The 11,560-nt window shown below is 35.5% G+C and overlaps 2 protein-coding genes across 3 annotated transcripts; one reads left to right on the top strand and one right to left on the bottom strand.

The window, feature by feature from the left end:
• On the top strand, positions 607-3,270 carry LOC104793105 (guanylate kinase 1). Its single transcript, XM_010519381.2, has 11 exons — positions 607-871; positions 1,108-1,163; positions 1,294-1,407; positions 1,480-1,556; positions 1,663-1,792; positions 1,875-2,237; positions 2,324-2,445; positions 2,539-2,674; positions 2,749-2,794; positions 2,885-2,975; positions 3,071-3,270. The coding sequence occupies exons 2-11, from the start codon at positions 1,161-1,163 to the stop codon at positions 3,150-3,152; spliced, it is 1,164 nt and encodes a 387-aa protein (XP_010517683.1). The 5' UTR covers positions 607-871; positions 1,108-1,160; the 3' UTR covers positions 3,153-3,270.
• LOC104793106 (G-type lectin S-receptor-like serine/threonine-protein kinase SD3-1) lies at positions 3,949-7,239 on the bottom strand. 2 transcript variants are annotated; one of them, XM_010519385.2, is made up of 2 exons: positions 6,963-7,239; positions 3,949-6,517 (listed from the first exon to the last, which is right to left on the bottom strand). In XM_010519385.2, exon 2 carries the CDS (start codon positions 6,403-6,405, stop codon positions 4,126-4,128), a length of 2,280 nt encoding a protein of 759 aa, XP_010517687.1. In that variant the 5' UTR covers positions 6,406-6,517; positions 6,963-7,239; the 3' UTR covers positions 3,949-4,125. The 2 variants fall into 2 exon arrangements, with proteins under 2 accessions (XP_010517687.1, XP_010517686.1); XM_010519384.2 differs by having other exon boundaries at positions 6,954-7,239.

An 11,560-nucleotide genomic window follows, 5' to 3' on the forward strand; every position in this document is an offset into this window, starting at 1 on the left:
TTTTTTTTTTTTTTTTTTTAAATGAGAAGTGGGAAATAAGGGAGGGAGTCACGTATTCCTATCCAATTAACTTAGAGCTGTCAAAAACTGTTTGAATCCATCTGTCTTAGATATAGTAGACATGGGCACTAAAATTGTAAAGCTTGTTTAATCTTCAACATTAGTCATCGGTGCATCTTGACACTAGTCATTTAGTCAATCGTATCGCCCCCTGATCGTTTGTTCTTTTTGTTTGGTTTCTCAAAATCACCCTCAATACTAACTAAGAAACAATCGACCAAATTTCTAACCTCCAAAATATGTCATTCTAATAATTTTTATTTGATCAAACAACATATGCAACATATATATTTAAATAAGGAAAATACAACAACAACATTAACTCTCCAACAACATATATGTTTTTAATAAGTCATTAAAAACAACCGAATCCAACTTTATTTCAACCTCCCTACGTATATATATACTTAACTATTATTATTACTTAACTCAATTAAATATCATCTTAACAAAACTAATAAAAATTTGAGCTGTCGACTCAAGGAGTCTCTATCTATGAGACCTATTATTATTTAAATATGACAAGGAAGCGCCACCGAGAGAGAGAGTTGGCAGCTTCGCCTACACCGAGACAGAGACTCGATCATCTCCCAAGTTGTCTCCTTTTATAATCCACACAAACAGTATATTCAAATAAGGATTACAAATCGAGACAACACTTTGGAGAAGATCGAATCTTTTTTACTGCAATAAACAACTCTGCGCTTTATTTCTCAATCAAAAAACCTTTGAAATTGTTTCCTGCAATCCCCCCCCCCCAAAAAAAAAAAAAGCTTTCGTCTTTCACCTGTTTCAGGTGTTCATTCTTGAGGTACGAATTGTTTGATTTTGGCCTTATTCTCATTGATACCTTTTTTGTGTGATACGTTACGATTCCTGTCTTTTTATTTCCATGAATTCTGCATTTGGGTTTTGACTAAAGTGTTTCCTTTTTTTTTTGCTCATGGGATTCCAATTCCTTGAATTCTTGTTGAAACTTAGATAAAAGGTTTGTTTTTTTAAATAGAGATATTTTGGTTCTATTTGATCTCTTATATGTTATTGTAGTGCCATTGCTCAGGCTGTGTTGTTGTTCTTCTTGGAGGCATAGAATTATCTCTATGGTGAGCCTCTTTTGGCTATTTAACTGAGAACTCTGGTTGCTCAATCGATGTTTGCTGATAATTCTGATTCCAAGTTCTATAATTTCTTCGCTTTTTGATGGTTCTTTTCTCTTTTTATTGTTGTTGTTAGGGAGAAGCTCCAGCTTTTTTAGTTGATCATCCGGAGAACGGACACTCCAATGGCGTCGGTGTAAAATCTGAAACCAATAACACTGAGATATCAGTCGATATCGGTGATCGAACAGTAAGTCTACTTAAGGTTTGTTTGTTTAAAACTTGGTTGATAATGATCTGATTAGAGGTTTCTTTTGGGAAGTTTGTGATTGGTGGAAATCATGAAAGGAACACTTTTTCCATTGGGGTTCGAATACATGACAAGAACAGTAACAACTGGTGGGTGTACGTGTTATGTAGTTTCTAGCAATTCTGTGGCAAGAATTGTTCTTTACATGTCAGGAAGAAATCTTAATGATTTGAGAATTACTTGGTGTTGTTTTAGGTTTAGTCCTATTGTGCTTGGGACAGGACCTAAGCCTAGCAAGGGCTACTCCGCGTCTGTTCTTAAACAAGGTCGGATTTTGGTTATTAAGAAAGGTTCACCTTGCAATGACTCCATCTGGTTCCTTGAGGTTAGTAATTTGTTGCAGTAATTTATGATGTTTGAGAGTATTGTTTTGGAGTTCTCATGTGTTGAAGTTGAAACATTGATAGGTAGATAGTCCTTATGTGCGGAAACAGAAGAAATTACTAAAGAAGGAAGTTGTTGCTTGGAGTAAAGGTGTCAGAGGCAATGCCGAGAAGCCTATTGTCATAAGCGGTCCTTCTGGAGTTGGGAAAGGAACGCTTATCTCAATGCTTATGAAGGAGTTTCCTTCAATGTTTGGGTTCTCAGTGAGCCACACAACTCGATCTCCGAGGTCTATGGAGAGAGACGGTGTTCATTATCACTTTGCTGATAAAAAAGTTATGGAGAAAGATATCAAAGATGGGAAGTTTCTTGAGTTTGCTTCTGTTCACGGTAATCTCTATGGAACCAGCATTGAGTCCGTCGAGGTGGTAACAGATTCAGGAAAGGTATATAAGAAAGCTTTTGGATTGATAGATGATGCTTTCTGTGTCATTGATACTTAAAACGGCGAGTTTCTCTTTGCTCCATGCAGAGATGTATTCTCGACATTGATGTCCAAGGGGCAAGGTCTGTGAGAGCGAGTTCTCTTGATGCAGTATTCATATTCGTATGCCCCCCTTCTATGAAAGAGCTTGAAGATCGGCTCCGTGCTAGGTATAAAATCAGGCTTTACAATACGAGTTCTTGATATCTTACATTACAGTTTCCAGGATGATCATTATCAATCTATTTTCTTAAAAAAAACAGAGGAACCGAGACAGAGGAGCAAATTCAAAAGCGGCTCAGAAATGCTGAGGCAGAGATCAAAGAAGGGCAATCTTCAGGCATTTTCGGTCTTATGTTGGATAATGACAACCTCGAGGAATGCTATAAGAAGCTCAAGGTGAACCACCTTTTGTTAATTGCTCAAAATGTTGTCATGTTCTGAATGCATAACAGTACCGGCTCTGTTTCCAGAAACTCTTGGGACTAGATGGAGTCTCTCTTGTCAATGGTGTAGAAAGTGAGAAACTGAACGCTATGCATAGATTTCTTTTCCATAAATAAGTAAATGTGGAAACTAATTGCTTTTTGTAATATTATGATTCTGCAGTAGAAGGGATCAATCTTCCCACCGAGCACACAGTATCCAAAATGGAAGATCAGATCATTGTTCAAGAAATAGGAAAAGAAACAAGGAACAAGTAAGTAACTAAGAATTAATGTTCTTATGTTTTTGATAATCTCTCTGAACTATTATAAGTTTTAATATGACCTTCTGGTAAATGATGGTATGCAGGATTGTGTTGGACTTATCTTCGCTAAATGGAGGGGCACCGGGTAGAACAAGGGGGATTCTTGTCGACACCATTAAGTTTTAAGCTGACAAAAGATAAAACTGTTATTTCATTCATTACAGTGCCGTTTCTCCTTGGTTTAGATAAGACATTAAAAGAGTTTAAGTGAATGATGATGATGATAACTAAAGAGTTTGGGATGCTGATATTGTTCGTTGTAATTTGGATTGACAAGAATCGAAGAATCAAATTTGGAATTCTTTTAGATGTTGGTTCTTGAGTTGAGGATCAAATTCAGAAAAGCATAACTTCAACACATGACTCACGATTTGGATGTTCAAGAGGCTTGAATGATCTTTGTCATGTATTGGGAAGGAAAAGACAGCAGTTGGTGTCAGTTAACAGTTGCACTTTTAAAATCAGCCAATGAGATTACAAAGAGGAAAAGAAAAGAAAGAGACGGCCGAAGAACAAGTTGGGACTTTGGAACAAAGTCTCATATGTGTCATGTCCTCTTCATCTTGCTCTCTGCACCGCTCATATACCGCAACTGCTTTTGAATCTTTAGGCTCAGGATCACTCTGGTGGGGCTAAAGTCGGTCGGATTGTAGTATAAGGAAGATTCGTGTAAGCCCACTAATGGTTCTGTCCTGAACATGGTCCTGCTCCACCAGTACAGACACTTGTACAAAAGTCTTTAAGACTCTGCCAAAGCAAACGCGTGGAGTGACGTGCAGTATGAGTAGTAACTAACAAAGCTTCTCTTAAAAACTTCTCAGAGCTTATTTACTTTGATTATCATGGTGGAACTAATGAGAGATGAGTAATCAACATCATTCTCTAATTGGTCCACACGACAAGCCCATGAACTTGAGGTCCATTAAAGTTGCAACAGAACACTGCTTCAGCTATTCAGCAAAAGACACTTCCTTTCACAGACTCAAATATCAAAGCTAAGACCTTACAAAAATTGAAACAAGAATCATCAGCCTTCACTACTACAAATGTTGTTAAATCAGATCCTCAAACTATACACACTTCATTCACTTAAGAGCCTTTATGGCTCGTACAACGATTGACTAGACTCTGATGAGTTAGTCGGTGATGATCTTGCACAAGCAAAAGGCGGTGGTGGTGGATCAACAGACAATGTACCTTCCAAAACCTTCACCACTTCCCCCATTGATGGTCTTAACCGTTCATCCGCCTGAACACACCAAAACGAGATTCTCAAAACCCGCTCGAGCTCCTCTACATCGAAATCTCCTTCTAATATTTTGTCCACAACGGTCTCTTTCCTCCCTTCAATCCATTCTCTATACACCCATTCACTCACTACTCCTTCTGGTTCATATCTACCCGTTACTAGAGCTAAAACCGTCTTCCCAAAATCTTCAACGTCTTTATTTGCAGCACATAAACCGAATCCATATTCAGTTAACTTAGCTTCCAAATCCGCCCCGAGCAGAATGTTTTCGCAGTTCAAGTTCCCATGACTGACGAATTCCCTGCATTCTGTGTGGAGGTAACAAAGAGCTTTAGCCACGCTTAAGCAGGTTTCAGTTCTTATTCTCCAAGTTAGTTTCTTGCTTCGTAAGGGGTCAACAATGTGGTCCAGTATTGACCCGTTCTTAGCGTATTCGTACACTAGAAATCTCCTGCCTAGCTCGCAGCAATAACCTTCAAGATTTGCTAGGTTCTTGTGATGCATTGTACCTATCTTTGATGCAGAGCTCCTAAACTTCCTTTCTTCTATTAACGTCGCTTCCATTTCTTTAACCGCAACGACTTCATTCTCAGGCATAACCCCTTTGAATATCCCTGGTCCTATGTTATGATCAAAGTTACCGGTCATGGCCTTTATCTCATCGACAGAGAAGATCATCACACCTTTGGGATTTGCAGCTTTGGAGAATCGATCAGCTTTCTTCTTAGCTAGCTGCTTCTTCCTCTGGTAGATGTACACAACAACACCAAGCTGAAATCCGAGAAACAGAACAAGTGTAGTGGAAGTTGCACCGATAAGACAGGGAAGACAGATACTGTGAGACTTCGGTACAGTCACTGGTGGTGACTCTTTAGAAACGTTTGGATTCACAGCGATGGGATCCAAACATGTTTTAACATATGATATCGAACTCAGAGACGGATCAGAGTAACCACTGATATATCGAGTCAGCTTCATGCGACATTGAGGATTCCCATCGTTCGTGTAAGTGACTGCAGTACAAGCAGAATCATCTAAACACACCTTCTTGCATCTCTGGCAGCTAACTCCAGAAACAACAGAATCATTAGCAGGGTAGATTCCATACAACTCCAAGTTCTTGAATTTAACCATGGAGAAACCAGATTTGCAGGTTGGCTTCTGATAAGGCACCAAGCATTTAGGATCCGAGAGCGATACAAAAGCATTAAAAGGGCAAGTGCATCCGGAGGATCCAGAACTGTTAAAGGAACAAACTTGTGATCCACAAGTTGCGAAAACACGACACTGATTCTCAACAGCTTGCCAAACCGGTTTCCAAATCTTTGAATCCTCGTTCCACGAGTACATTCTCAGATTACCATCCCGGTCAAGTCTGAGAAACCTGAACTTGACAGTGTCGTTATGATCTTCCCCAAACACAGACCAAACAGGTCTCATCAGATCTTGATCCTCAAGAAACAAAGCTCCTTCAGAAGTTAGCACAGCACCAATCTTCTTCTTGTTCTTCAAAGCTTCGTTTCCGCTTGACCAGAAAGTAATGTTACTCTCCCATCTCAGCTGTAACCTCCCTGAATCCTCCAAATGAAGACTGTAATAACTAGACCTAGAATTCTCACTAGCAGCTCTAAGCATCTCAAAAGAAGGTAACTTCTGGTTTGGAAGCAAAGTATCAGCAGGAGTATCAAAGCTCTGCCAAACAATCTCTTCTCTATCTTTCAACAACACGAGATTACCATCATCACGAAGCAAAGCAGAGGATACAGAGAACCGGTTCGTCTTGCTGTTCCAAACCGGAACACCCAAAGAAGAATCAAACAAAACCAACTCTCCATCACGAGTGAGCTCGAAGTAAGAAGTGTTATCAGTAACGTAAACAACAGCTCCAGCAACCCAAACGACCTTACGCTGATCAGAAGGGATAGAATCGGAGTTAAACCGGATACCAATACTAAACCGGTTAGGCAAACCAGGTGGATTGAAAAACCCTAGAGCAAAATCACCATTGTTGGAAACCCACAAGGTGTTTTCACCAACAACGAGCTTAGAACCCAGTTGAATCTCTGAAACAACGAACTGAAACGCAAAGAAGAAGACTAGAGAGAGAGACAAAAGCAGAGGTCGAAACATCTTTTTTTTTTTGTGTCTGGTTCAAAATCCAACAACAACAGCAACAGAAACAACAAGATACAAGGAAAGAGACTCTGCTTTCATCTCAACATCATCCCCAAAAATCCAAAACCTGTGTTTCAAACAAAACAAAACAAAACCTAAACTTTAAAATGGGTGAAATAAAAAAGATGAACTTCAAAACTTGAAGAAGCTTAAAAAGTTTCTATAAAAAATTGGACCCACAGTTATATCAAATCACACCAAAGTATCAACAAATTGACTATGAAGAAATTAAATAGTGTTGTTGACAAAAAAAAATTTGATTTTTATCTCGAGAGATTAAAAGCGAACTGAACTTTCGAAGAAGAAATATATGTGGAGGGTATTACAGTAAAGATTGACCATTAAAAACAGAGACTTTAAGCTCTTGATAAATGGGACCCAAGATTGTTGAGTTTGAAGGAAAAAAAAAAGCTCCTTGAGTTGAGTGGGTTACTATAAGAATTTCAGAGAATGAAGCTGTGATAAAACAAAATTATATGAAGAGGAAGACAGTGAAGACGCACTATACTAACCACAGTAGACGAAGAGATTGAAAGAGACGTTTTTTTTCTTTCTTTCTTCTTAGAGAGAAACAGAATTTGAGATCTTGAAGAAGATGATACCAAGTTGGTGGATAATAATAATAATGTGAGAAATCAATCTCTGAAGAAGGAGTTTGAGATGAATCTGATAAGTTCTTTTTTTAGAAAGAAGGATGTTGCTTCTCTTCTCTTGTTTGGCCAATGTGAAAAGGAAGAAGTGGTTTATACTTAGCGCCGATACAAAATAAAACATTTTTTTTTTTTGGGGTATGGCTTTTAATTGAACTTTGTCGTTTTCCTTTTACGAGTTGTCTTTTAAAGAAGAAGAATGCAAACAAATAGGAATGTATTTATTTTGGATTACATCTTTTTAACCCAACAACATCTTTTAAAAAAGATTCAAAATCCGAACCTAAGTTTTTAAAATCTTGATTGTTTGTTTATCACATAACTGTGACTAATTAGCGCGTTTAGATTGATAGAAGAGCGTGTGTGAATTAGATTAAGGGCTGAAAATGGTCAAATTTATCATGCAAATAAACCATTGTTTAGCGTACATAATCAATGCGTATAATGTGTTAGCCGACTCTCTCTCTCTCTATGAATGAAGTGTAATCAACGAATTTAGTGGTTCATATTCTCTGTTGATTCACACTTAATTATCTTTAAGCAGTGGTCCCTTGTCGTCATTTGTCTCTTAACTAATCTCTAACTAAATTTGGATATTAACGATAATAATGATAAAGCACCAATAATTCTAGCAAAAAATAATTACGAAAACCAACAAACAGTTCTTTTAATGATTTGATGATAGACTAAGAAATGGATGGATTCTCTATGTGATTCGGCATAGGATCCCTGTCCGTCGGTACAAAAAATTTAGAGCAAACCCATTGCACATCCTCAAATTAGTGTCTCTAACTTTTAATAACATTAAAAATAATATTAATCTAAGTTTAGATCTTCATCCCATTGTTTTTAGTTTTTATCCTCCCATTGCACATCTTTAATTAGTTCAGGATCAAGGCATCTTCTTGAATGGTTTAAAGCTTGAAATGTAGGAGTTGGTTTATATGCTCAAACATCAGTCCTTACCAGAGATGATTGATGTTGCTCTATCCATGGAATCTAGTACATTGATGAAGGAGACATCTATGGTTGCTGACACGACATTGATTAGTCCGCAGGAAATCATTTTTGTTTCAGAGACAAAGCAAAACAGTGAATTAAGGGAAGTGAATTCAGTGTTAAACCATCAAGAATTTGTGGTAAAGGATGATCTGTCTGATGATCAGAACTCAATTCAGAGAGAGGAGTCTATTTTTGTGAAGAATAGATGTCAACACCGTGAATTGATTTGTGAAACTTCATCGGTTACAACCATGGATCAACAGCTACCAAGTAGAAAGAAGCAGAGGAAGTGTTTCAAATCTTGGCGTTTCAAGTTTAAAAGTGGAGTAAAATTCAAACTACAAGACATGTACTAGATACATTTCCACACTTGATGGGTATTCAACAACATACAGAGAGAAACGTAAGAAAAATTGAAACTCACGTTTGTTGATCTTTAAGCATTGTTATTCACTAGCAAAACCTCTAAGTTCTAACCACAACACAATGCCTACTTCTCCAAAGTCCACCGTACCGCTAAACCGGAACATTCAACACAATACTCATCAAAGTCTCTGTACCATTAAGATCAATCGAAGAAGCTCCACTACGCTTATCATGCCAATCAACACTCATGCCAGTGAGCGTGTTGTGGTGAGGCTTGAGGAGTAAAGAGAGAGGTGTCGTCCATGTTTCTTTGTTTGGATCATCCTCCACGAGCTTCTCTGCGATTGAGTTCAAGCTTTCTCGCGTGAATGCGTCTTTGTCCTGAACCAGAAAAAACTCTTTAATCATCGGTGTGATTTTCGCAGGGTGAAATTTTGAAACGGAAATTAAGATTTTGATCAAATCACCTGAAATAGATTGTTGAGGGAGTGCAAAAGGCAAAATTACAATCTTTGTCGTTCGTGATAGATTCTGAGATTCGGATTCCGCCATTTTCGGGAACCTCCCGGTAAAGAAAATTAGTTTTTGGATCAATTGTTTCTGGAAACTGATCAGAACTCCGATCGTTTTGATTTCCTTGTTTTTGATTGAATCGAAAGAGAATGAGAAGCAAAGGAAGAAAAGAGAAAGAAAAAAACGTAACCAATATAATACTGACACGTATGGTGTCTCTGAGGATCTAAATTGATCTGCGCAGAGAGCCAGGATCTGAGAAATATTCAGATTAAAACTTTTTTTTTTGTTTATATTACTAAAAAATAAAAGATATCTCGTGAGGATATCCAATGGGAATGCTCTTATGAGTGAGTTTAGTGTTTAGTTAGCATTTTATATCTCAGTTTTATCACTATATTTGGTTTTCCTCGTTATCTTTCTTTCGATTAGTCGATCAATACTGTTTATCCGATCACCAATTTACAAATATAAAATTAAAGAAAAAAATCTAGCTATCTTTTTGTCATTGTTTATAAATTGCTATCCAAATTAGCATAATGTAACTATTCAATATTCATAAATAATGTAGGAAATTTCATATTTTTTAATAATATATTTAATACCATAAATGTTTATGGCAGATTAAAAATTGGGTAATTCGTGTCAAATTGTTAATAAGTAGTTAAATAAAAAGAGGGGTCAGCTTTGGACAGGAAGGGTTTGACGAGTTGCCTTTGCCTCGGTTGAAGAATGTCGGGCCCTATCAGTCTAGCACGTGTGTGTCTACATTCGCTTTCTTATCTTTTCACTCTTTTTGTTCGAAGCAAAAACCCTCAAGTCTTACCGTTCGAATATAAAAAACTCGCTTGTTGAAAATGAAATATTATTTTGACATTTTTCTGCGCTAATACAATTAAAGTACTCGTTTAGAGGGTTGCTTATTCAATTACACGTATCCGAGTTATATATAAAAAAAAGTATATGTCACGTTTTTTAATCAGAGAAAGAAGAGTTACTTATTAAGCTATAGAATTAATCTCGACGTCAAAGTACTTGTTTAGTAGAAGAACTATACTCAAGACAAAAAAAATGAAAGTAACTTCATATTTGTTTATATATTTGTGTGTAGAAAGATAACAGATATCAATATTAATGAACGAGTAGTGTGGAAGACGAGAGAGATTCCCTTGTTAAGCTGTAAGTTATTTTTCACTTTCAAAAGGAAACTTTTCTTTAACTTTCTTCACTAGAGTAATAATGCAAATTAACTTTTTGTCATAACATCATCTCCAATGTATATTTATACTTTTTTGAGTTTTTCTCAAAAATAGAATAACTCTAAAATATAGCATTATTTTCCTTCAATGTATTACTCTATTTTAGAGTTAAAAATAAAGTTAGTGTAAAAAAATAAAGATGAGAATAGAGTTACTCTATATATAAAGCAATTCTATCATTTTCTCTATTTTAGAGTAAAATATAGAATAGAATTAAAACAAATGTTTCTTTATAATAGAATTTTAACTCTAAAATAGAGTGATGTTGGAGATTACACGGCCGCATAAGTTAAATAAAAGAAAAAGTTATTATTGGATTTTATATATAATGAAAATTGTAAGTCGTCAAAGTCAAATCAATACTTAAAAGAAATAACAAAAATGGAGATTTGGAGAAGAGGGAAACCATGGGGCATGTGATATGCAAACATAGAGGTACTGTATAGGGTCCATTCATCACTCAATCTCCCCAATTTAACATGGAGCAGTTGAACAACTTGGACTAATTTGCTCCCTTTTTTGTGTGTTCACGTCATTATTATTACTACTTTTTACCTTTTTAAAAATATATATACTTTTTTTTTTTAAATATGGCTAGCTAGATAAAGTATAGGTGAATACATGAATAGTCAACTACACCAAATATATGTATTACATGGTCATATGCATGAACTATATGACGTCATGTGTTCAATACCATAGACATACAATCTGGTACACTGATTGATTAATTCCGGTGAAGACCGGTGTTGACTCCGACGTTGACCAAAAAAATTTTCTAAAATTAAAAATTAAAAATAAGAAATTATTATATTAATTCATTTATGGTTTTTATTAATTAAAAAATTATTCTATTCAATATCTAATTATTTTTTATATATTTCTTCAATATATCTTAAATGTAAACAAGAGAACCCAAACCTTAAAAAAATTTCTAAAAATTAATTTAACATATTGTAATTGTGTTAAAAAGGGTATAAATGAAAATGTTCATATATTAAAAGTAAATATTGTGTTCTTTTGTTGTTGTTTATATGTTAATTCAATATCTAAAGATATTTTAAATATATTTCCTAAATGTAATATGGAGAACCCAAACCTTAAAAAAATTTCTAAAAATTAATTTAACATATTTTAATTATGTAAAAGAGAGTAAAAATGAAAATGTTCATATGTTAAAAGTAAATTTTGTCAATTTTTTGTTGTTTATATGTTATTTTGAGTATGTAAATTTTAAAGTAAAGAGTGTATAATTTTTTTTATAACATTTACCATGCAAAATTTAGAGTAAAGAGTCATATACTCAATATTTTGCATATT

Source organism: Camelina sativa, chromosome 6 (genome assembly GCF_000633955.1).
Source record: "Camelina sativa cultivar DH55 chromosome 6, Cs, whole genome shotgun sequence".
In the NCBI taxonomy this organism is placed as follows: Eukaryota; Viridiplantae; Streptophyta; class Magnoliopsida; order Brassicales; family Brassicaceae; genus Camelina; species Camelina sativa.